The 26,948-nt window shown below is 47.2% G+C and overlaps 1 protein-coding gene across 2 annotated transcripts in view; it reads right to left on the reverse strand.

The window, feature by feature from the left end:
• The window catches only part of ABI3 (ABI family member 3), a 356,535-nt gene that overhangs the window by 131,035 nt on the left and 198,552 nt on the right, over positions 1–26,948 (reverse strand). For both annotated transcript variants that reach the window (XR_015296055.1, XM_086923998.1), the window contains exon 6: positions 14,927–15,150. Coding sequence is in view for 1 of the 2 variants with exons in the window: in XM_086923998.1 (XP_086780124.1) it covers positions 14,927–15,150 (224 nt within the window). In the remaining variant the exon portion in view is untranslated. The remainder of the gene's footprint in view (positions 1–14,926; positions 15,151–26,948) is intronic.

The raw sequence follows: 26,948 nt of genomic DNA on the forward strand, positions 1-26,948 counted from the left end.
CAAAAATGTCATGGTGTGAGCCATGCTTTTACTGTGATTTCTTTACTTTTTAAAATCTTTTTGGCAGTCAGAATCCTTTGTGTTTTATGATGAATGATCCACTCTCCGTCTCTGGGGCACTCATGTAATTTAAACTAACACTATGCTGGAGACATAAAAAAAGTCTCTCTTTGGGGAACTTGAATTGAGTAGATGTTAATGGCATTGTTGAGCGTCCGGGGACATGGCCCGTGCCTTGCAGGTAAAGCATTTTTTTAAACTATGGTCTCGTGGTTCTAAACAGACTACAGATGCTCATTCAGTGAGAGCTTCTGCTGTTCTTGGCCTTCCTAGTCCACTTGTGGAAGTGCCTGTATGTTGGTGATAACAGCATCCTACTCCCTTATTGCGCTTCAGTGCAGAGTCCCTATCCAATGCCGTGGTCTCCACAATTTTATAACATACACAACAAGCTTCTGGTTGCACAAACCCTAGGGGTGGCAAAGCAAGGCGCAACAAGGAGAAATGTTTTTATTTCTCCTAGTTTTTTCCTCTTTCAATGCATGCTGCATTCTACACCGCGCATTGAAAGAGGAAAATGCCTGTAGTGATTGTTTTTGTGCACAAAATCAAATCTCCCCATGACGCAGGCACCCTTGCACAATGGTGCAAGGGTGTCTGCGCCGATGCATGGCAGCTGATTGTGGGTCAGCGCAGGGGAGAGCACAGGAATGCAACATAATAGTGTAAATATTTTTCATTCCTGGCATTGCGCGCTGCAGCACTTTCTCTTAAACCTGCCCCCGTGTTCATTCTGAAGCAAGTGTTAGCCTCCATTTCAGTGTGTTGGAAGCACTTTCAGGATATTTTAGACATCCTCATTGCTTAAAAAGGGTGCAATTTCTGATATTTATTTCTTTCCATGGACGTCATTGGTTGGCTTTATTTGTGACAATGAGTCAATCTAAGTGACACACATTTAGCAGTTGAATGTCGCTCATAAGTACACTGAAAACTTGGCGGCTATGTGGAAGTAATGACTGATATTTATAGGTTTCCCTCGTCTTCACCGCTTGATTTTGCTTACGGGAAAGTGTCAGTCATAGTCGTCGAGTGTCACTCATAATTACACTGACATTACGGAAATGTCATACATAAGCACTCTGAAGCCTTCGTAGCTATACACTGATAGGGTTCATTACTGTGGGCAAGTGACTGCAGGTGGCAGGCCAAGGGTTAAAGTGCTTCCATAGAAGAACTATAAAGAAAGACACTGTAGAAATTTGCTTTTCACATTTATTTAGTGAGCAATGCAATTGGCTTTGTAGCACTGTGATAGGAAGCCCAGGGATAGCAATCGTTCCAATTGACACACTTTTTATTGTCATCATTAAACTGTGCTGAAACTGACAGCTAATTAAACCAGCGCTGCTTCTCTGTGATATTCGATACATTGAAGAACTCAACAAAACAACAGGTCTGTCTAGGGAAGCCCCATTTTTTTTTTGTAAATATCTTTTTATTGCAGCAAGGTAAGTGATACATACAGTGTATTCATGCCATTTCCGTTGGTGCTCAATTAATGTGCAACTTCCCCACACCCGTGTCACACAGCCATTCAGCTCACACCCCGGAGGTTGAGCGCCAATATCATGGGGAAAGAGATGCGCTGGAGAATACTGTGTTGGTCAATAACTACCAGGTGTTTGGGAAATGGCAGTGCTGCTTTTCAGCCCTCACGCTCCCTCTTCCGTGCCCCAAGTTCAATTGAACCAAGAGTCACTCTTTACCATTACTGAACAACCAGCCCCCCGTCCCCCCTCAACTCTCCCATCCCCGCCTACCCCCCTTCCCTCGCCCAGAACCGCCCCCCGCCCGCACCCCCCACCCCCTCAGGCGTGCTAGAGTACCACTAAACCGAGTCCTCAACCCTCCCGGCTATACCAGATCCGAAGTAAACCACCAGGAGTTATCAACAACCATCAGTAAGTCATCACAATGGAATGGAAATAGGGGAGCAGCAGAGGGGGCCTAAGTCATCCCCACATCAGGCGGGAGCTTCGCCGGAGCCGGGCTATGCGCTGGGGTGTCCTCCTCGTCCATGTCCAGAAGCGTGAGGTCCAGGAACAGCCCCTCCCATGCCCTGGCCCTCTCCCGTGCCACGTCATTGCCTGCCCTGAGTGCGGCCTGCAGACGGAGCTCTCCCTCACACTGGGCCCATTTATGTAGCTCAGCCTTCCATCGCTCTATCGTGGGGCCCCTGGTCGCCTTCCATTGGGACGTAATGGCCCGCTTCGCCAGGAGGAGCCCCAGGTCCAGAAATTTGCTAGTAACCTTGTTCTTTGATGTGTGTGGGAACCAGTGTAGGATGCAGTGTGCCATGGTGAGTTGCAAGTCCCTCTCCGTTACCTCCCTCAGAACATCCACTACCTCTCTCCAAAAGGAACCCAGCTCAGGACAGGACCAGAATATGTGTTGGAAATCGGCGAAATCCGCCGGGCAACGTGGGCAGGACGCCGGGTGGGCTGGGAAGTATTTATGTAGTTTGTCAGGGGTCAGGTAGGCCCTGTGTAGGACATAAAAGTGCACCAGCTGGAACCTTGCGTTGCGCGTCCCGTTTCGGGCCCTTTCCAGTATGCCATTCCATGCCTCCTCAGGGATTTCAGTCGCCAAGTCAGCCTCCCATTTCGCCTTCAAGGCCAGCAGTGGGGCGACGGACTACGAGACCATGCGCCGATACAGGCATGTGACAGCCTTGACCGTCCCCGCCATCATCACTACGTACTGGCAGCCCAGGGACAGTGGCGACTCCGACATGCCCGTCTTCCAGTGTTTGCGGATCGCCGCCGTTAGTGCCGCGTGAAGGAGGAAGTCCCCTCCCGCAAACTCAAAGCGGTCCTTCAGGAGGTCGAAGGGCAACAGCACCCCGTTTTCGTAAAGGTCACCCATGGATGACAGCCCCTGCAGGTCCCAACCGTCTAGCCCGCGCCACGAGCCTCCGTGCGGTAGTGCCCCGCAGAGTTTAAGTGGGATCTCGGGTGCGTACGGAACCGTAATACCGCCCCTTCGTCGATATCTGTTCCAGCATTTTCGGGCTGTTGCAAATTCCTGAGTGAGGTGCAAATCTCCCATCGGGAGTCCCAGGACAATCGGGGACAACACCTGGACCGGGCCCGCCGGTTCTCCTGATCCGTCCTCCCCTCTTCTGGCTCTTGCCACCCATTGCGTTAGCCATTGCAGTTGCGCCGATAGGTAGTAGAGCTCATAGTCTGGCACTACCAATCCTACATCCGCCCGAGGGCGGAGAAGCGTGTCATGCGCCACCCTGCGCCTGCCCGCTCCCCACAGAAAGCCAATAACCATCGTCCGCAGCCGCCGAAAGTAGCTCGCCGGGATCCAGATCGGGAGGGTCCCGAAGAAGTAAAGCAGCCGCGGCAAGGTCACCATCTTGAGTAGCGCCACTCTCCCCATGAGTGACAATGGAAGCGTGCTCCAAAAGCCAAAGTTCCCTTTAGTGTGCCTGATTGCCGACCCGATATTTCCCTCAAGGATACCCGCCCTGTCATGAAGATCGAGGTGTCAAGGTATCGCAGGCTCCTCTCCTCCCACATCACACCCTCTGTGGTTTGTGGGCATATTCTCCGTGGGTGGGCTGGGAATAGGTGGGACTTTGCCCAGTTCACTCGGAGGCCCGATACTCTGCTCAACGATTGTAGGAGGGTCTTAGCTCCATGCAGGGAGTCAGCCGAGTCCGCCAAGAACATCAGCAGATCATCTGCGTACAATGCGATGTGGTGCACTTGTCCATAGACGTCCAGTTCCTGATACGCCCGGCCCAGCCAGGCTCGCGCCGCAAGGGGTTTGACAGGCAGGGCGAACGGTAGGGGGGAGAGAGGACATCCCTGGCGGGTGCCCCTGCCCACCATGCACATCTCAGAGATAACCCTCCCAGTTCTGACCCTCGCCGTCGTGTTCTGGTAGAGCAGCATCGTCCAATTCACGAAGCCCTCGCCGAGGCCCAGCGCGCGCAGAACGTGGAAGAGATAAGGCCATTCCAGGCTGTCAAAGGCCTTCTCCATATCGACAGCAAACACCACTGCCTCATCGCCGTCATAGGTGTCAGCCTCCAGTACATGTAGGAGTCGCCGCACGTTAAGCGCCGTATTGCGGGTCGGGTTGAAGCCCGACTGGTCTGCGTGAACCAGCATGGGCATGTGGGGGAGCAAACGCGTCGCCAAGATTTTACTTAAAATCTTGTAGTCTAGGTTGAGCATGGACAGTGGGCGATACGCCGTTCTGTCCCACGGTTGCTTGCCCAGTTTCAGCAGGGGGACGATCAGCGCCTCCCCAGTGGTCGCAGGTAGGCGACCCAGACACTTCGACTCGTTGTATAGCCACGTCAGCCGATGCGCAAGGAGATCAACATAGGTGAGATAAAATTCCGTTGGGAATCCGTCGGTGCCCGGCGACTCACACTTCTCTCTCCTCGATCTTGTCCCCGAGCCGCTTCGCGTCCTCCTCTCCCAGTTCCGGCAGCTCAAGATCCTCCATAAAGGCCTGGAATTCCTCCAGCGATGGGAGGACCCTGCTGCGGTAAAGCTCCATGTAGTAATCATAGAATACCTCATTGATCCCCTGTTGATCAAATCGCGCCGCTCCCGCGTGGTCCCTGAGCTCAAGGATGACCGAGCTCTGGCGAGCCGGATTGGCCAGCCAGGCCAGAAGAGCTCCTGACTTGTCGGGTTCCGAGTGCGCTCGTGTAAGGTAGGCCTTGTAGTCAAAGCACCGGAGGCACTCCACCGTCGCCGCCACCGCCTCTCGCGCCTCCAGCAGGGCCTCGTGTGTGTCCGGTCGTTCAGTCCTTGCCCTCTCCAGCCCCCGTAATTTCTCGTCCTCCCTCACGATGTCCTCCAGTAACGTTCTCCGCACCCCCGATGACGTTGCAATGCATTGACCCCGCATCACAGTTTTGAAGGCATCCCATTCCGTCGCGACTGAGCCCGCCGTGCCCGCGTTTACCTGGAAGTACGCTTCGATGCCCGAGGCTATTGTGGTTCGGAAGAGCTGGTCGTCAAACGCCGCGGGTGGAGTTTCCAGGTTGGGATCCTCGGGCGGTATTGCGACCAGCGCATCCGCACGAGAAGCGGGTTATGGTCAGAGATCGAGCGCGTGAGATACTCACTGTGGCACACCTCTGCGTGCACGTCCTGGGAACACAGGAAGGCATCTATGCGGACGTGCAATTCATGGAGAGCGGAGAAGAACGAGTAGTCCCTGTCCGACGGGTGGTTAGCCCTCCACGAGTCGACCAGTCCCCACTGGTGTTGCCAGGCGGAGCGCGCAAGTGCCAGTTTGCCAGCTGGTGCGTTCGGTAGGGGGGGGTGCAATCTGTCCAGGGCAGTGTCACTCACACTATTAAAGTCGCCGCCCAGGAGCAAGGGTTCCACTAAGAACGGGGCCAGTTTGTTGGACAGTAGGGAGAGAAATGCAGGCTGGTCCACATTCGGGGCGTACAAACAACTCAAATTAAGGTCCCTCCCATCTAGTTTGCCTCATACCATTATGTATCTCCCCTCCGGGTCAATTACCTGTTGTGTGCACTGGAAAGGTACCCCCGCCCGTATCCAGATGGCCACCCCCCTAGCATAAGCAGAGTAGCCAGTGTGGTAGACTTGCCCCCTCCAACGACGCTGCAGCGCCTTCCCTTTCTTAGCTAGCAGATGCATTTCCTGGAGGAAGGCGATGTGAATGCCCCGCCTGACTAAATAGGAGTGGATCTTGTGTCGCCTATGCATCGAATGCATCCCCCTTACGTTCCATGTGAGACATTTGTAGCCTAAGTCGGATCCCATTGCAGAGTCCACTGTGTCCTATCTGCCCTCTCAGTGACCCCCCAGCACGCCCAGGTCCCACCCCTGTCCCCCCCCAACCTGTGCAATCAAACTACCCCAACTCCCACACCCCAGGACAGACAAATAACATGGAAACCCCATCCAAACTCAAGTAGCAAAAGCGTATCACAGTAGAATAGGGCTAGAGCGGCCGCGACGCTGACCCCAGGCAGGCCCGAAGCCCCCCGCCCCCACCCAACCCCCCCAAAAACACTCAGGAGAGGCCTCCCGACTCTTCCCTCCCCCAAGATCTCAGTGTTAAGTCCCGGGGGGTATCCGCAGCTCACTGAATAGCGTCCGGAAGCGGCCCCCATCCATACCCAGTACCTTACATATGCGGCCAGTGTCCTGCGATCCAGATCAGCCAAGAATTCCATCTGCTGTTTGGGGAGTCACCACCGGCAGGTCCGTCTCTGAGAGCTTGTGCCCACTGCTGGAGCCAGGGCTGGGAGCACTGGCCTTCGACTGCTCCGATGCGCTACTGGAGGGGCTGGCGTCTCCCTGGCTGATGGCCACCACTGCCAGCACCGCCTTGGCTCGTTCCTGCTGCCATCCCGACGGGGAGCCAGATCGTCGTGTCGGCATCGTTTCCATGGAACGTCTCCTGGGTGAGGTCTCCGGCGGGGGATCTGCGCCCGACTCCCCTCTGGCATCCAACCAGCTCCAAGCCTCCTGTGGTGTTAGGAAAAAGTGGGTGCGCTCCCCAGCGAATACCCGCAGCCGCGCCGGGAACAGCATAGCATAGGGCAGATGCAGCGACCTCAGTTTCCGCTTGACCGCCAGGAAGGAGGCCCGTTGTTTTTGCACGTCTCTAGTGAAGTCCGGGAAGACCATGACCCTGCTATTGTCGACTCTCTGGTCCGGGAGGTCTCTCACCCTCCGCAGGATGTGGTCCCTGTCTCTGAAGTGCAGGAGACGCAGTACTATCGGACGCTGCGGCCCCCTCGGCTTGGGGGGGGCGTGCAGGGACTCTGTGTGCCCGCTCAATGGCAAAGAACGGGTAAAGTCCTTCTGGGGCCACCTCAGTCCGCAGCCAGCCCTCCAGGTAGGAGACCGCATCCTGTCCCTCCACTTTTTCGGGGACCCCCACGAGGCGGAGGTTATTACGCCGAAAGCACCCTTCGCTATCCTCAGCTCTGAGCTCCAGCACTCGTACCTTCTGCGCCATCTCTGCCAATTATGTCTTTAGTGCAGCTACGTCCCCAGGCAGACTTTTCAGGGTAACCTCCGAGGTCGCCACCCGCTCCTTCAGCTTCCTATGGTCGTCCTTCAGTAAGGTCAGGTCCGATCCGATGGTATCCATGCGCTTTTCAAGAGCTTCCCGCGACGCCACGATCGCCTGCATGATGCCCCCCAGGGAAGGATCCCGTGGGTGGGCCGAGCTCCCCGCTCCAGGCCCCGGTGCATCTTCTTCCACGAGGTGGCCCGGGTCATCCAGCTTTAGGGCCTCGAAGCCCTTCTTCCTGCCTCCCCGCCGGTGCTCCCGCTCTCCACCTCAGCTCCATCACAGGCACTCCGCTCTCGCGTGTCTCTGGTCCCGCATCACGCGGGGTCTAGGTCTATAAGCAGCCCAAGGATCAGGCCCCGCTCCACCAGGACTTTGGGGCACCAGTGCTCTGCGTTTGGTCGCTTGGCGAGATCTCCCTCGTCTGGGAGTCCCAGGCTGACTGCGCTCCTGCAAGTACCAGTCCCGATGCGGTTCTCGGTGCACGGGCGTCTCTGGCCAGGCAGCCGCCTCTTCCCGCCTTCAGACCAGGTGCCTCTCAGGAGTGGGCAGCCGGTGCCTCCTCTTCTACTCTCCTCGCCGTCACTGTTTGAGCGCCACTGGCTTGCTGGTGATGTGGGCTCTGCGGCTAACCCACCATCAGGAGGGTGGACTCAGTACCCCACGAGGTCCCAGGGGCTCTGCAATCGGCAGCCAAGGCAGTCACTGGCACTCGGGCGGCGCCATCTTGGGGTCAGGCAAACCGGCCGTCCCCCGCCCTCCGGTCCCGCTTACACTGTGGTGCCAGCCAGAGCTCCTCACCTCCGATGGGTTCAAGGGGGCCTCCGCCGACAAACGGCCAGCTGCCACAGTGTCCCAGGGCTCCTCGTCGCTTCCAGGGCTCCGCCGCCATGCGTTTCAGGCCGGGACGGCGGCCGCCATTTTGGGCGCTCGTTTCTCCGGGTGCCTCGCTCTCCGCCAAAAGTTCTGTGAGGGCAGGTACAGGGGCCCCCAGACCTCCAGGTTCCCCCTACGTGCTCCTGATACCCTCCTGGATACTTTTGTGGGCTCGGGTCCGAGCCGGGACGCAAGATATGTGGTGGTGTGAAGCGGGCGCGGAGGAGCTCCGGAGTCCCGCTTCCACCTACATCGGCGCCTTAGCCACGCCCCTAGGGAAGCCCCATGGCACTGTACAAGCACATGTTTGTTCTGTTGTACAGTTTGTTCTGCAAGTCCAGGCACCATCATTTTCTTCCAGTTTAGCAGGGCTACGATGGCTGTGCCAAAACAGAAACTAAAAATAAATCTGACCGTGCAACACAAGCACACAGGCCTTACCATGCGTGTTTCACATTTCTTCTCTGCATGCTTTTAATGACGCAAGGGACTGCCTCATCGCTGTTTATAGTGCCTTTGTGTTTATGTGTTTCTTTGCATATTTCAGGAAGTTTATGTTGTGAGTGGTGTCTCTTTCTATTGTATTTATGTTTTTGTTTGTCTGTGAAAAGCCTCTTTGTGTTTCCTTGTGCAATTCACTTTATTTTGTGTTTCTGTGACTGCAGTAAATTTCAGTATGCCCGCGCGGCAGTCTGAGTTTTTTTATTAGTGTCTATGTGAGATTCTATTTTTTTTGCATTGTGTGCGTTAATCTGTTGTTTGTGTGTTTTCTTGAATTCGTATCATTCTACATTTGAATGTTTGTGCTTTTCTGTTTAGTGTGTGAAAGTGTTTGCCTCTTTGCGCACAGCTGTCACTTTATAAGATAATACGTGCTGGTGCCCAAAGATTTTCTCAAAGCCAGCAGCCAGCACCCACGAGTAGTCTGGATTCCACCTCGTGCGTCATTCTACCACTACTAGGCACTCTGCCCGTTTATTTCACACCTGTGGATTCTTTTTAGGTCGAGCGTAGCAGTGCTGCAGCTCCTTTGCAAGGCAGGGCGCTTCTCTGGTCCCAGTAGTGATTCCTCATTCTTAGTCCTCTAACCAGTGCTGCTAGCTGCTACCCTGGTCCTAGTGAAAATTGCCCACTCTTAGTCCTCTATAGAGTGCTGCATCTGCTTCTCTGGTCTCATCAGTAATTCCTCATTCTAAGTCACCTAGGCAGTGCTGCTTGCTGCTTCTTTCGTCTCATCAGTAATTCCCCATTCTAAGTCCTCTAGGCAGTGCTGCTATCTAGTTTTCTGGTCCAGTCGGTAATTCATCATTCTATGTCCTCTAGACAGTGCTGCAGCTGCTACTCATGTTCTGTCTGTAATTACTCCTTCTAAATTCTCCAGACAGTACTGTAGCTGCTTCGCTGGTCCAGCCAGTAATTCGTCATTCTAAATATTCTAGACAGTGTTACAACTGCTTCTCTGGGCCCAGTGGTAATTCCTCATTCTAAGTCCTCTAGATATGACTACAGCTGCTTCTCTGGTCCCAGTGGTTATTCCTCATTCTTAGTCCTCTATGCAGGGCTGCAGCTTCTTCTCTGGTCACAGTGGTAACTCCTCATTCTAATTCCTCTAGACAGTGCTGCAGCTGCTCCTCTTGTAGCATTCTTAGCCCTCTAGACTCCTCTAATAGAAGATTATATAATTTACAATGCCAAGAGCTCTCACTTTCCCAAATCCAAGAACGAATTAAAAAAAAACGAAAAATAATCTTATCTATCATTACAAATCTATACTGCACACTACTATACTCTATACAACAGCAATGTATCCTAACACTACTCTTTACCTCCATCTACACACTAAACTCCACTATATGGCGAAACCTATTCGCATTGTAAATGCTTGGTTGAAAGTAGCTTCCATTAATCTGTGCAAAATTTGTTTTTGTAATAGATTTCTAGCGGCATATCGTTTTTTTCAGTAATTTACTCCAAAAGTTCTACATTTAAAAGCCAGTGTTTAATTAAAGAATGAATCAGTCTAGCTTCAACCACTTCCAAACCTAGTTCCTAGAAGAAACTGATGTATAGAAAATTGTAACAGCTGCCAAAAGGTAAAAAAACATATTAAAAGGTCTGAGAGCACATTGTTTCTCTCAAAGGATGTTTCTAAATAGACAGGAAGCGTAGGAAGAAATTCCTGGATATGTGTCCAGCCTTAAGGGCCTTAAATGCAAGGTTGGATTACTGCATCCATGTTTTTTCAATGTATCATACATATGCAAAACAATGACTTTTGAGGAATGTATATAGGTGTGTTTAATTTCACACTACAGTCTGGATTTATTCTATATATCTGCAACTATACTATTTCATTCCTATGAAGGAGAAAGGACCCACAGATTTAAGGTGCCGTAAGGAAAGATGATGTTTTGGCCCTGAATTGCAAGGAATACAATTCCCTCTGTCATACAGTAAAAGGATATTGCAAGTCACCTCAGAGATTCTTGGCCTTATAAAGAAATCTGTCCTTTCAGATTTCCATTGCTCTATATAGCACAGAGCTCCTTGGGGCCTTCCAATATCTTGATATTATATGGTAGAAGGTACTTTGGGCCATATGTATCAAGCAAATTAGCATTCGCAAAGGCCGAAATTCGCTGAATTTCGGCCTTTGCGAATGCTAATTTGCTAAATGGTATGTATGAAACATTTTGGCAGCAAAATAAGGAATCGCAAAATTTGCCATTCCTTATTTTGCGATTGCACTTAAGGAATCGCAAATTGTGCGATTCCTTAAATGCAATGTATCAAAGGAAAATTAATTCAAAAATGCCCATAAGGATTCGCAAATTACCACCAACTTCTAGTTGGTGGTAAGTTGTGAATTCTTTTACAAAAGCAATTTATTTAAAATCCAAATAGCACAGAGCTCCTTGGGGCCTTCCAATATCTTGATATTATATGGTAGAAGGTACTTTGGGCCATATGTATCAAGCAAATTAGCATTCGCAAAGGCCGAAATTCGCTGAATTTCGGCCTTTGCGAATGCTAATTTGCTAAATGGTATGTATGAAACATTTTGGCAGCAAAATAAGGAATCGCAAAATTTGCCATTCCTTATTTTGCGATTGCACTTAAGGAATCGCAAATTGTGCGATTCCTTAAATGCAATGTATCAAAGGAAAATTAATTCAAAAATGCCCATAAGGATTCGCAAATTACCACCAACTTCTAGTTGGTGGTAAGTTGTGAATTCTTTTACAAAAGCAATTTATTTAAAATCCAAAGGTGCCATTTGACGCTCATACATGCCCTTAGGGCATGTATGTGTGCCATATGCCCACACATGCCATTTTCAGGGGTGCAGCAGGGTGTTCTTGTGACACCTCTGCGCCCTTGAAAATATTCCTAAATTGCGATTAGCAAGTTGCTAATCGCAAATTTCCCCTTCATTCCTATGGGCCTCCTGGCCCATAGAAATGAATGGGAAATTTGCGATTAGCAATTTGCTAATCGCAAAAAAGGAATGGTAAGGAATCGCTAAAAAGAAGCGATTTCCTACATACATACCATTTTGCGATTTCTAAATAGCGATTCCTTAAAAATCAATATTTAGAAATCGAAAATGGTCATGATGATACATATGGCCCTTTATTCCATGAATAACATGGTCAGCATCATAGCGTTAAATAGTATGTCTGAATAATATCATTATATAATAGTGAGTATTAGAGTACATTGCTTATATTTCATTTACCGGTCTGTGCTTTTTGTCCTGAAATGTTATTCCCGAATTAAAATGAAAGTTAAAATGTCTGGTTTAAAAATCTAGGATGTCAGGAGGATGCTACCTCATAAACACCCGACCAGCTATGATTTGTGGGATCTAAAACATAGTTCTGGACTCGGATGGAGAAATGAGAACCAGAGAGTGATATGGGGTGAGCCTGATCAGTCTGTCCTGTAATGGGAGCAACTGACTAAGGTCTTAATATCTCACACTTGCATGTTCAGAGTATTAGTCTGGCTAGGCTATGAGTGATGAACTGACTAGGGCTCGCCAATACCGGAGTTGAAAATGGCTTGATGCAAAGTTCGGACTGGGGCACAAAACAGGTCTAGGCCCCGAAATAAAAGTAGCCCCTATTAGCAAATCAGATAGCTAAAAGAGTAGCCCACATTTACAGATCAGAGCAGTTTTGAACTTTGTAAAGAAGCTACACACCCGTTTTGCAAGTAAAGAGTGACTGCATGCATTTGTGGTTGCTGCAGGCAATGTTTGTGGCAATACCAGAGAAGAAAATCAACCCACCAGACCATAAAACATGCCCACAAACAACCACAAATCCGGCCCACACACTGACCTGTCAGATCAGCCCTTTGGGTACTGCCAGATTACCCAACAGGACAGTCCAACCCTGCCTGACACACGCCCCCGATGAAAACTGGTCTTCTTGGCCCGGGCAGGAGTGGATGAAATCTGGGGCCTTAAAAGACTGTCTAATTTGCCTTAAAGACTGTCTAATTTGTGTTCAGCTCACCATCTTTCATTGCTTTTCAAACTATTGTTGTTCATCTTTGGAAAAATGTACAGCAGTAGCAACTATACCAGCTTTACAACAGTTAGATCACTCCTGCTCGCGGTGTCCACTTTAATCCTGCTACAATTGATATCTTGTTCATTTGGCAATATCCGACCATTGAAAAGGTTACTTAGCTTTTGCACATGTTACCATCAGGATTGCTAAACTTACACTGTCATTGTGCTTTTTTGGTGTACCGACACACAGGGGTATATTCTCAAGCCCCTAATGCCACAGCAAAAGAGACATAATTGATGGATGGAATGCAGAACACATCAAAACATTCACCCCCAGTCAAGAGAGGTACGGGGTCATGACCGAAATGTGTATAGCTAGGTCTAAACTGGGATGACATGGTGAGCAAAAGAATGATGGATTGAACCCAGATCTCTTGATTAGAGGTGAATGTTTTGATTTGTTCTGCATTTTACCCATCAACTGTGTGTCTTTTGCTTTCTCACCCTAAGTGCGCCGAGTATGCCTAGACGTGGGTCCCAGGCTCACTGTGTCACTGGATTTAAGCTATCTTCGCTGCCTCAGCCTTGTAAATCCCATTGCACGCCCATTTGCCATAGAGGACTGCGGCGTTAAGGGCATTCTACAAGGTGGTGTGCTCTGCCACCGGAGCGTCAAAAAAGTGACGCTGCTGTGGCATTAGGCTGAGAAAGCAAAAGACACTCAGTGGATTGTAAATGTAGTAGTATTTGTATAGCGCACCGAATCGACCCCCAAAGGGGTACCTGAGGCGTTGTACGCATACCGCTGTGGAACCCTTCCTGGCTTTTTTGCCTTGTGAAGTGCCCACTCCTGGGCACCACCAAGGTGAAGCCAGGCATCCTAGCGTTGTTGGGGTCGTTGCAGAGATGAGCAAGCTATTGCCCAGAGCGGGACCCATGATTAGAATAGGCACGAGGCGAGAATTGTCTGGTCTGCGGAAATTGAGCCCAAGACCCGCCGAGGCGGGAATTGAACCCTGGTCCTGGGCTAGAACTCTGCATCATGGTCTGCCGCTCTAACCATTGAGCCACACTTCTTCACCTTCCTGCACATAAACAATCGTCCCTGCAGTGCAGGCACCCTTGAAACATGGCGGCAGGGTGTCTGTGCTGTTGCTAGGCAGCTTTTTTTGTGCCAGAGCTAGGGGAAACATAGTGGTGCAGCATATTCTTGTGAATACAGTGCATCCCTGTGTTTTAAAAATGTCAGAGAGCGGCGCTGCTGATTTTAGCTGATTTCTGACACTTTTTTGCAAATATGCCCCACAGTGTCATTTGGCTTCATCATGCTTCTTTAGTGTAAAGAAGCACAGCGTCCACTGTCCCTCTGGCTAAGTTAATGGCCTGTAGATGCTTAAAAGCATGCAAGAAACCCAAACACGAAGCAGTAATGAATGATATGGCAGGGGTGGCAAAAACTCACGAACATGCAGCAGAACATAGAGTGGTCTGTCTACACCACCATGAAAATATGCAATATAACACAGAAATCATATATTTGGGTATCACAGTGATCACAGTAGCACTTCCACCATGACATGCGACATACTAACATTCTTTGAACACATAGAACAGAACTACTGGAATATATCCAAAATGGCTCAGATACACATTTTGTTGCCTATCTCAGTATCCTACAGTAACACTCACCATTTCCACCCAAAAATACATACTATGCAACAACTTTCAAATCACATTTATAATGAGCTTTTCTCAAATCGAACCAGCTTGTTAGACCCTCTGACTCGTGTTTGTGCACTACAGGGCACCAAACGCACATAGTTTACAAAGCACTTTTGACTCATTAGCACCCATGTTGCACCACAAAAACATACATCTTAGAAACATTCAGGTATAGTTTGCTTAGGCATACAACATCCAAGTATACACAACAGCTAAATCTCTCACTAGTAATGCTCTCTAGAAAACAAAGTGCAGGCCGAGCAATGAACATCCAAACATCTAGCTCAACAAGAAAAGGCAAAGTCATCAGCATGCCCTCCCACAGACATAACCCACTACAAAGTTCTTCATCTGGATTAGAATTAATTTACTTTCGCTTTAACCAACAGAAACCAGCACTAAAGAAGCCCCTCAACATTTCTCTATTAACTACATACAATCAGTCATTTTCAACTGATGGAAAGAAACGACAAATGTGCCCAGGTTAAGAAAGAGCTTCAGTGCCCTACTGATGGTTGGGGCTATACAAATATTCATGAAATAACATCACACCACATATAATGTTGTCAGTATAAAACATCAATAATATTGCCAGTAGTATGCCACCAAGCATTGTGGGCAGTGTAATACCACCAGTAAACAATTACTAATTAAGTACCACCATAATATTGTTTTTCATTCCGTTCATTAAGAGATGTCCTTCCCTCTTACCCTTAAATGCAGCACCTGAAAGCAGTGGTGGTGAAGGTGGTGGTGGTGGTGGAGGCACCACTTGAGATGATGGTGGAGGCGGTGGTGGGTCCAAAAGTGTGGGGTGAGTTGGTGGGTTGAATATTTGTGACTCAAAGAGTAACGTTGAATGGTCCGGCGGAGGGGGCGGAGGGAGGTCATCATCGAATGTGGAGGTGAAACCATCAGCATCTCCACTGTGCCCACTAGAATGGACAGACAGAACAAATCAAGTAAAGCTAAAGCATACCACCAAAATTCATAGGTTACTGTCAACACTTGCCAGGCGCACTAATGTCTGAACACCTTCATGGACATGGACTCAGGGACATGCACGTTGCTAAAACAGCTTTACTGGCTTAACGCAACACCTTTTAAAGCAGTGATCTTGGATGTGAAAACCTGCAACATGAGGCACAGCTCATTCGGAGTCTTGCTTCCACATGATAAACTTCTTTCTAAGATGTATTCTTAACACTGTTTGGTGACTGCACCTGGGCAGTAGGCAATGTAAATGAAAAGGCAATCACGCTGACCATGAATGATATCACGGCTGATCACAACAAAGTGAAATGGCTTTAAAAGTTGACATAAATGCTGTGTTTAATCAGTAACCTGGACACCTCTGCTCCAATTACATCTCAAAATTCTCCTCCCACCTGAGGCTTCACAGATACAGATTCTGGTTGGCTAGGGTATGCACCTAAGCCAGACAGAACCACCACTCTAGTCAGGGCTAGTAAGTTACACACCAAAGATAACCTGTGCTCTCCCTCTGGTAGTTTAGTGCAGTGCAGGAAGGCTTATCATCAGAGGGAATGTGTATAGAGTTTGCGCATCATCACCGGACGAAAGCAACATAAAATATAAGTACTGTGCAGACTATGCAATCCTGAGATAATACTTATTATCCTGACAATGCAATGCAAAAGAACATATACTATACAATCAGGGCATGAAATGCAGCAGTTTATAAATAAGATTATGCATCATCACATAAGGTCTAGTACAGTAATGACATTTAGGGGCGAAACACATGTATCATCATGAAATCATAGGGAGCGGCGCACCTGTGTGCCTATTAAACATTATACAGTAATTAGGTAAGTATTGTAGGCCCCAGGAACTTATGTGCTCCCACAAAATGTATTATGGTAAACTTCCAGTAAACTGTTTGTGGCGAGCACCCTCAAGGTATATGGCATGGCTAAGCGAATCCCCTAGGCACAACCACTGGAGTACGTCTCCAGCCGTGGACACTCCCAAGTGGCACCAGGGAAGGCTTCCGAAGGCTTAGCATAAAACGCGCAACCTGCGGGCGGTGCAGTACAGATTTGCCAGCACTCACGGGACTCTGGACCTCTACGGTCTGCTTCTTCCCCGCTCTCTGTCCTCACACGCAGAGGGGTGACGTCGGCAATGTTGTCCTCCCTCTGGGCGGATAGGCAGTAAAGAAAGGATGGCTTGTCCAGTTCTGCTCATGTGGCGCATTGAAGAGCGCTTGACACTTGCTGATCATAAAACATGAAGAATGAAGCACTCCACATGTGCTAACCAGGACAAAGAAGGGACTTGAGTGCTCACATTGCTCACAATGTGTCCCTTCCTGTACATAAACAATCCTTTAAAAAATCCCATTTTGGGACTTCCATGTGTGCTGAATGAAGCAGCACACATGACAGTGACAGAATTACTTTTTAGGATTCTTTATGTGCAGCAAGAGACACCTTCCTACACATAAACAATCCTCCCCTGCACGTAGACACCCTTGCACTACAGTGCAATGGTGCCTGCGTTGGCACTAAGTTGCTAAATTTAGCGCCATCCCAGGGGGAAACGCAAGGCTGCACCACATTCTTGTAAATATGGTGCAGCCTTGCGTTTCAGAAGTGGCAGAGAGAGGTGTTAGGCCAGGAAGGCTAACGCCTTTCTCCGCCACTTCCTTGTGCATATCGCCCAATGTTTTGTTCTCTCAGAGCAAGAAACGCTGGCTGTTTGCAGACGGAGGAAAACAATGTACAATGTAAATGTGTATGTGTCTTGTAAAGCGCACTGCTGCCCTGAGGCATCGTGGTGCTGTAGAGCGTTGGGGAACCCGTCCTGGCTATCCCTGTGAGATGGTCCCTACTGGGTATCTCCAAGGTGAAACCAGGCATCCCAGGCAAATGTGGGGGGCCGTTGTAGAGATGAGGCAAGCTAATGCCCAGTTTTGCTGAGTGTGATCCCTGTTTAGAGTAGGCACCGAGGCGAGAATTATCGAATCCGCTGACCCTGGTCCACGACCCTGCCGCGTCGGGAATTGAACCCTAGTCCCAGGCCGTTCTCTGCTTCCGGTGAGCCACACCACTCCACCAGTGAGCCACACCACTCCACTTGGAAAACAATGCAGAAATACTACTTTGCAAATTCTTTAATTAATTCATGTGGGTTTGGGGCTCGAGAGCCAAATGATCACATTGAGATTAAACAATTTTTTTGTGATCCACATGTGATAGTGATATGTTTTGTTAAATGTTATGTGGGTGATTTATATCAAACAAAGTTGATGTAATGTTTTTCATGTTTTTTGGTCCAATATCTATGATTGTGTTCCGCAAAAAGTATTGAATGTTGGTTTGACTAAGAAGAAAATAAACAGCGAACACATAAATTCATTTGCTCCATCACGAAGTTAAGCTTTGAATGTATGATAGGATTGTTAGCATCCGCAATTGCAGCTGTGCTTCATGTTCGTAAAAGTGTCATTTCTAAATTAGTAAAGTAAAATCGAACTACACCAGTAAGCAGGAATTACCACTACCATTCTAAACATACCAAACACGGCAACTTTACTCCTTGCAGGATCAGAAATGATCACTTAAAAAGTATATAAGGGAATTCCCAATGATGGCCTATGAGAGGAGTAGGCAAAATAGTGAGAAACAAAATAGGCTGTTTGTCACTACCAGGACATGCCACACAATAAGGGCACATGTCCTATCTTTACCTTACACAGCACCTTGCCCATAGGGCTACCTAGGGCCTGCCTTAGGGGTGACCTGTGTGTAATTAACGGGGAGCTTAAGGTTTGGCAAGTAGTCTTAAATACCAAGTCAAAGTGGCTGTAAACTGCACACGCAGGCTCTGCAGCCCTGAGACAAGTTTGAAAGGTTAATTCAGTGGGTGGTACAAACAGTGCTGCAGGCCACTAGTAGCATTTAATTTACAGGCCCTGGGTATATGGGATACCACTTTACAGGGGACAAAAATGCCAAACAGGTGTAAACCAAACATGCTATGTTTAAAGGAGAGAGTACATGCTCTTTAGCAGTGGTTAGCAGTAGTAAAGTGATCAGAGTCTTAAAACCAACAATAAAAGAGTTAGGAACATAGGAGGAAGAAGGCAAAAAGTTTGGAGACAACCCTGCAAAAACCCTGCAAAAAGGGGCAGGTCCAACAAAAGGGGTCAGATTTATTAATATTTGATGCTGCACAATGCAGCTGCACTGGTTCAAAAGGAGAGAACAGGAATGCACCATTTATGCTAACAAATGGTGCATTGCTGCTATCTGCGCTGATTGACTGCTTGTTGCTTAGCACCAACGCAGGCACCACTGCGCCATAGTGCAAGAGTGCCTGCATTTCAGACAGGATTAGTTTTGCGCAGGAAGAGACAACTTGCTGCCCAAAAAGCATCTTTAGAGATGTTTTCCTCTTTCTGAGTGTGCTGCAGCATGAGGCACACTTAGAAAGGGGAAAGAACAAGGAGAAATAAAGATGTTTCTGCTTATTGTATCTCTATCGTGAAGACATACAATTTTGAAGCATTCCCAGGTTTACTTGTCTTGTTAAATCGGGGAATGTGCCAAAATCCATTGGTGGATTCGTAGGAACACTCACTCTCTACCTATGTGATGCCTTCCTGGCGCAGAGTAACGCAAGGCAGTGACTTACGCTGCCTTGCGTTGTTCCAGATTTACCAAGTCATGCATGGCCATGCTAGGTGGCTTTGTGTGGCTTGGTAAATCTGACTTAAAGATTGTGACGCAAGACCAATGCAATCCTTTGATAAATGTGGCCGAAGAGATTTAACTTTGACCTTTCATTGGTAGTTGAACCTCTGAAACACAATCACATAACATCTTGATATTGGCTAATAACGAAAGCTGTGCCACAGCATTATTGTAGTGGTTGAAAGACAGTGGTCCAATTCTACACTGCCAATCGTGAATTGTCCCAATCCTAGTTTGGAGTTCCTAGAGTACATTTTCATAGTAGATGGTGTGCCAGATAACTTGAAGAGGGAAAAAGACTGTAAAACGACAGCTGACTGTAGAGCAACTCACAGGTGAAGTGTTTCTTGTAATAACGGACTAGAAGATTGCAGCAGAAAAAAAGAGAGGTGGCTCAACTGTCCTAGGGTACCGAGCACTATATAACAGTGAAAACACAATATTCCCCTAGAACCTTATATACCACTACATAATTCTTACATACACCAGATAAGCATCATTCACAACCTCATACATTCAACCTATGGGATGTTGTGATACCTCAAACGCAGGCCCCTGCTGGGTCTTAAACATGGTCAAACCAAATAAGCCAACTGAGAGTCAGGTATAGTGCATACAAAGCTATTAGTTTATTAAAATGGCAAATAATAATATTAAAAACACGAGGATCAATCCTCCAGCTACTGGAGTTCAAGTCAATGCAATTCCTTTTCCTCTTCAAAGGTCCTCCTACTCTCTGGCCTTGCCTTACTCAAAATCTCCTCTATGAGTAGGAAGTTCCCAATATACACTAATATTGCCCTAGGATGATTTTTCTGGCCATCCCTCCCTGCTCCTCCTGTACCAGCATTTCTTACTGTGAATGGGAACCTATGCGCCCTCTGTATTTCTGTTTCCCACTGCCACTGGGATTCTGGAAATGCACCCTTCAAAAGTTTTATCACGAATTGCCTAACATCCTGCCCTTCTGACCCTTCCGCCACACCCAGTAAACAAACATTGTTCCTCCTCTGTCTATTTTCAAAGTCCTTCATCTTCCAACGCATATCCTCTGCCATTTTTTCCTGCTCTGTCTTGAATGACTGCCATCTCCCAACATCATCTTCCAGCTTGCCTGTGCGCTCCTCAACCTCTGTTACCCGGTCCACCAGTTCATCATATAGTTTATTAACCTTCCTTAGGCTGTTCTGAATTTTCTTTGATGCCTGTCTCGCTCTGCAGCTCTCTGCCCTTGCTTCGCTTTGCATCTGTTTAAGAGTCACGAACAAGGTATGAAAAGGATCACGCTAAGAGGGGATGTTACCAGCTGAAGCTTCCTCCGCCATACTTTCATGTACATCTTCCTCCTGGTATACTTGCGAGGTTGCTGAGTAGTCCCATAGAAGCCGTTTCTCAATTTTAGCATGTCTTTTCTTCATTGTGGACTCTTTCTCAGACGTGCTAATACCTGATTCGGTACCCTCTTGATCATCCTCCTCTGTGTTAGATTCTGATGATGATGCTGACTCTGAATCTTCATTCACGGAGTAGAATTCACCTTCCTCTTCTAGAGAACTACAGTCTCCACCCCCCTGGGGATGTTTGCTACTGTTTAATTCCCCTAAGAGGTTCTGACTTACTAAGCTCTCTCGGCTACCCCATGAGCCAGTCTTTTCCTTTGAGGCATTTATCTCTTCTTCCACTAACATTAGGGCTCCGAGCATATCAGCTGTTGTGCCTCCCGTATTCCCCATGCCATTATCCAGCTCCCCTCCCCTCTCCCCTTTACCTTCGTTTCTGTCGAGTGTCTGTGGCTGCTCCTCTCCAGCGTTTACTCCGCTAGCCTGCGCTACTGTAATGTCTTGGCTTACTTTCAGCGCCGGCACCACCCGTTGCCTAGCAACCACCCTCGCGGAATCTTCGCCGTCAACTACGTCCTCGAGGACGTTTCCTGCAGCCCGAGTGACAGCGTCTGCTACACGGAGAGAATCCGGCATCTCTACGGCTGCTGCTTCGGGAAGTTTTACCGTCAGGATCTCCGTCATAGTAGGTTGCCGCATTCCTGCTTCTCGAGACTTATATTCGTCTCCTTTTGCTGGATTACCTTTGTTCATGGAACGGACCTCCCCAGTACTGTTGGTTTTGGCGATCATGCTCAGCTTCCGCAATTCTCCTTTCTTTACTTTCTCCTGCGGAGGGGGGGGAAATACTTTTTTGATTGCGCCTGTGTTCTTTCCTGCCGGGGTATCTGCCTTTGAGCTAATAGTCGTCCCGGTCTTCGCTGTTGTTGTTGGGGTGTCAGGTATCTTTTTACCCCTCTCGCTCACCTTCTCTTGGTTAGCGACACGAACGGGTATTTTAGGAGCCATATGGTGCCCTGTTAAGAGTCTCAGTATTGCTTTTTTTACACGGACCCAAGCCTGTCCGACTCGTAATACTTGCTTCTTAAGAAGATTTCCTTTAAGCCAACAGCATCTGATCTCCATTAGAAGTAATCCTCATGGGTAGCACAGTGTTTTTTCTCGATACATCAATTCATTGTGGGAGAGGGAGAAAGTGCGACCTCTCAGCACAACGTTGCAGCGGCCATCTTGCCTCCTTCCCTCCTCTGCCTCCTTCCCTACCTTTTTTGCCAGGCCCAACTTCTGCCATTTCACTGTAGAGAGGAGGTGGAAGTTAAGGCAGATGATTGCTCCCTTTCAAGCCCTCGGTATGGAAGCATATCTACTCTACCCAGCCAGACTTAAAGTAATTGTTAGAGGGAAAACCTGGATGTTCACCTCTGAGATCAAAGCTGGGCACTTTTTAGAAGAAATGAGGAAGCAGAAGGGGGGGGGGGGTAAGAGATATAGATACCTACACAAGAATCTGGATAAGAGAGAGGGGGTTCTATGGGGAGCACAGTAAAGTAATTGAAATTAGTGGGGGAGGGAAGCGACTTGCACAACCGAAGGCGGGCACATATAGGTCAGTTGACCTATTTGCCTGTAAAGGGGGGGGGGGGCAGAGTAGGGGTGGAGAGGGAGGGAGGGGGGGTGTGGGGGGGTGGAATGGATATATATATATATTTTTAAGGTTTTGGCACATTGTGATGTATCTAAGAACTATTGGAAGTATACACTCTGGTTTGATGATGACAAATAATGTTTATCTTGTGTGGTATTTACTACTGTTAGTGCAATGGCATGTAGGATAGCATCAATCAATGTATGTGGTTTAAATGAGCCGAATAAGAGGATGAAAGTTGCAGCATACTTAAAAACTTTGCGATTAGATTTGATATGCCTACAAGAGACCCATATAGAGTTAAGTAGGACATATCTTTTGGAGCAACTAGGGTTTAAGGTGTTGGTAAGTTCTGAACAAGAAACTAGGACCAGAGGGGTAGCAATTTTGGGTAGACAAAGAGATGTGGTAGTAGGGATGAAGAAGGAAGATAAATAGGGAAGATGGGCTATTGTAGAAATATGTTTTAGGGGGCAGAAATTAACACTAGTTACAATTTATGGATCTACAGAAGATGACCCAGATGTATTCCAGTTCCTTGATGCGGAGTTAGCCTAGTGGTCTGAACCCATGATGGAGGAGTGTGGCTCAATGGTTAGAGCGGCAGACCCTGATGCAGAGTTCTGGTCCGGGACCAGGGTTCAATTCCCGCCTTGGCGGGTCTTGGGCTCATAATTCCTCGGACCTGATTTCTCGCCTCGGTGCCTATTCTAATCATGGGTCCCACGCTGCAACTCTGGGCAATAGCTTGCTTAACCTCCACACCGGCCCCAACAGCGCTGTGGATGCCTGGCTTCACCCTGGGGGTGCCCAGGAGTGGACACTTCACAGGGAAAGCCAGGAGGGGTTCCACAGCGGTATGAGTAATAGCGCCAGGAAACCGCTTGGTGACAGTGCGCTCTACAAATACCTTGACATTTACATTTATATGTTGTGGAGATTTTAATATTCACGATCTAGAGAGCTCATTTACACGAACAAATCCGATTTACCGAGGTAGGAAAAGGAAAGTATTTAGGGCTTTAGCAGATATGTTTTCACATAATGCCCTGGTTGACCCTTGGATAAAATTACATCCCCACCTTGATGGAAGTACGTTCTTCTCCGCCCCACATAAAGTAATGGTCAGGCTTGACTACTTTTTGATAACCAATGGCCTATTATCCGAGACACAAGTGGAGAAGCTACCCAGGGTGATTTCAGACCATAGCCCGGTGATTCTTACCATTAAAATTAACCAAACACCAAGAACACCTACACAGTGGACTTTCGAGAGAGGCCTTTTAAAGGATCCTGCATATAGGGAGCATATGATAGATTGGATTAAATTGTTTTGGGATATCAATAGGGGGACAGCAGCCCCAGGAGTGGTCTGGGACACATTTAAGGCGGGAATAAGGGGAGAAACAATTAGTTTCGCCATGGGAAGACTAAAGAGAGAAAGGGAAAAGAGAGAGGAGGTAGGACAGAGATTATTAAGAGAGGAAGAGAATTTAAGTTGGGCTATAAGACACAATCTACCCTTAGAGGATTGCCTACTCAGAATTATAGCGCTAAAAGCTGAAGCAGTGGAAGGACTCGCTAGGAAGGATGCAGATAATTTCCTGACTAAAAAGGAAAAGACATACAAACTTAGTGAGAAGGTGGGGCGCGTTCTGGCAATTAGAACTAGGAAGAGGGCGGCTGAAGCGGGAGTAAAAGAAGTAAGGGATGCACAGGGGAATATGGTTGTGGAGACTAATTTAATAAGAGAAGCTTTTAGATAATTCTATGCAGATCTATACACTTCAGAAGAACCACCGAATCTAGAAGAGATCGATAAATATTTGAGGGATATCTCCCCACCAATAATGTCCGATGAAGATAGGGAAATATTAGATGGACCATTACAGTTAGAAGAATTTGTGGAAGCTCTTGGTAGCTTACCGCCAGGTAAAGCGGCAGGGCCAGATCAAATTCCGCTTGAATTTTATCAAATATTCAAAAATGTGCTTCTGGCAGATATGTTCCTGATAATGCAGCAAGTACAGGTAGGGGAACCCAGTCCGGAGTCATGGGGAGGGGCTGATATAATAGTAATTTTGAAAAAAGGGAAGCCACCAGAAATACCGGGGTCATATAGGCCAATCACATTAATGAATTTGGATATTAAAATATACTCTAAAATCTTGGCAAAAAGGCTGGCTGGGATCATTGAGCAACTGGTAACCCCCATCCAGCATGGATTCATTCCTGGAAAAGGGACCACGCAACATGTAAGGACCGTGGTTACGATGTTTGACTCTGCAGATATCTGAGGGGACCCTGTTGCAGCACTCTTCCTAGACGCCGAGAAGGCATTTGACAGGGTCGCCTGGGATTATCTTTGGCAGGTTATGAGGTGGTGTGGGATGGGGGAACCTTTTATAAAAGCTATACGGGTACTGTACAACGCCCCAACAGCAAGAATAAGAGTGAATGGAGGGCTTTCTGATAAGGTAAAAATTGCTAGGGGGACTAGACAGGGATGTCCCTCCTCTCCCCTGCTGTTTGCGCTATATCTTGAACCACTCCTGCGAAGGCTCGAAGCTAATCAAGAGATACCACCAATGAGGATAAATAGCTGTACGGTGAAGACCTTAGCCTACGCAGATGACAACGCAATTTTCACCCCTAACCCCACCATAGCTATAAAAGAGGTGGAGATAGAGGCTCAGATGTTTGGAAAGATATCAGGGTATAGCTTAAACAGACTAAAAACGCAGATTATTAAAAATAGATATACTGTATGTATTGATGACAGGGTGGTTAACTCCGCAGTATATCTAGGGGTGCTAATAACGGCGAGCTTGGACAAAATAGTAGAACTGAATTTGGCCCCTCTTATTGATAAAGTCAAAAAAGATTTAGAGAGGATGAACAACTTGCACCTTTCTCTTATGGGATGTACAAATGTAATTAAAATGTTCATTTTGCCTAAATTCTTATATTTCTTTCGCTCTATCCCTTTAGTTTTTGAAGTTAGATGGTTTAATTTGTTAGAGAGGGTACTTAATAGATTCATTTGGGCACATGGGAAAACCAGACGGGCCTACAGGTTCATGACCCTCCCAAGAGAAAGAGGGGGATGGGGGGCCCCTGATTTCAGGTTGTACCAAATGGCTGCAGCATTACAGTATATGCAGGGGCTAATTGGGGGTGGAGGAAGCGACATTGGGGTTACGACTATGTCTACGGAAGTCTATTCCATTACACTGGGGGTAGAGGCAGAAAATAATTTCTTAAATAGAGTGGAGTTTGGATACCACAAAAGGACTAGATTTAAGACGGTAGAGGCAGCATGTAGGATATGGAATGCATTTTTAAAAAAAATAGGACTGGGAAGGTACAATAGATATGTTAGGCTCTACAAGAACAAATCTTTCCCGGCAGAAGTATTTGCAGATTCGACAATGTTGGGTTGGACTCAAAAAGGGATAGTGCAGATTGGGGATCTAATGGATGGGGAGGGGATAGTCCAGTTTGCAGATCTTGTTCTTAAGTATGGGATTGAGAGGAAGGACTTTTTCAAATACCTACAGATAAGGAGCTTCCTCTGTCGTAAGCAAGGTGGTAGTGCAGGGTTTAATAGTAACGAAGTATTGGAGAAAATAAAAGTAGGAGGGGACTGCACAATTAGATCTTTTTATGCATGTTTAGTAAAAGGTAAGATAGATGACTTAGAGAAAGTTAGTAACAAATGGGTTGTAAAATTGGGTGGGGAGTCTGGAAACTTTCAAGAATCCTTGGACTTGGGATGTAATATTTTGTGTTCGGGTCCTCTGCAATCGCAGCATTACAAGACTTTATTTTCGTTGTATCATACCCCCGCTAGAATAGCTAAATGGGGAGGCTCCACTGGCACTACCTGTCCACGTTGTAACGCAGGGGATGCAGATATTATTCATATCTTTGCTACCTGCCCTCAGCTCTATACCTTGATTAGAAATGTAGAAGATTTTCTTGGTAACACTCTTGGCATACGAATTAAATTGACACCTATGATGATATTGTTTGGGAGAGATAATCAGGATGGATTTGACCAGAAGGAATTTATGTTTATAGCTACTGCAGTTTTGAGACTGACAATAGCAAGAGTATGGCTAGACAAGATACCCCCGGGAATGCAAATATGGTTGGCAAATCTACTAGCTAGTTATAATCTTGAGAAAGCTATATACGCACGTAAGGGGAAAAGGCGGAGGAGTCTTGGGTTGAAAATTTGGGAACCAATAGCTAAATGGAAAGAGAGGATGGCACTATAAGGTAACGTAACAGAATAGGAAATTTAGAATCTTAAACTATGTTTTATAATGTCTTTATGTTAGTATATTGTTTAAAAAGCTCAAACCAGAGAAATGTAAAATTATTGATGGGGAAAAAAAAATTGGAAAGAAAACGTTAAAGTGTAGAATGTAATTTGTAAAATGTACAAATGTATGATGTGTAATACAATGTGTATATGAAGAAAAAGTTGGGGGGGGAAATAAAATATATTTTTTTTAAAAAAGCAATTCCTTTTCCTCTACTTTAAAAAACAGCTTGCATATATAGTACACAACGTACAATGACAGTACACTGCTCCTTTTTACCTACTTTTTTATACGTACAATTAGAGGGCTACACACCCCAAGATTGGGGGGGCATTTTGATAAGGAGCTTTGAGTCACTACAAAAAAAAAGGGCATTAAAGATAAAGGATTCTACAATTTTATAAGTCCTAGAGGCTACTACCCAAGGGTGTGTCCTTAGTCAAGAATTCAGATGGAGGAATAATATCCCGTAAAAATCTTTGTCCTGAAGAAGGTGGTTGTATATATTTCCCTTATACCACCGAAACGAGTCAACGCTACTTTTTTGTACGAGGAATCCAACAGGGAGCAAGAGTAAGAATAAGAACAGGGCTCTCACCTGTTTTTCTCACCTAAACAATAGAATAGGACCTTTAAAGACAACGGAATTGTCCTTGTGTTAATAGGGTTTCCCCTTGTGTATTTATTTGTATAGTT

This window comes from Lissotriton vulgaris, chromosome 5 (genome assembly GCF_964263255.1).
Source record: "Lissotriton vulgaris chromosome 5, aLisVul1.2, whole genome shotgun sequence".
NCBI lineage: Eukaryota > Metazoa > Chordata > Amphibia > Caudata > Salamandridae > Lissotriton > Lissotriton vulgaris.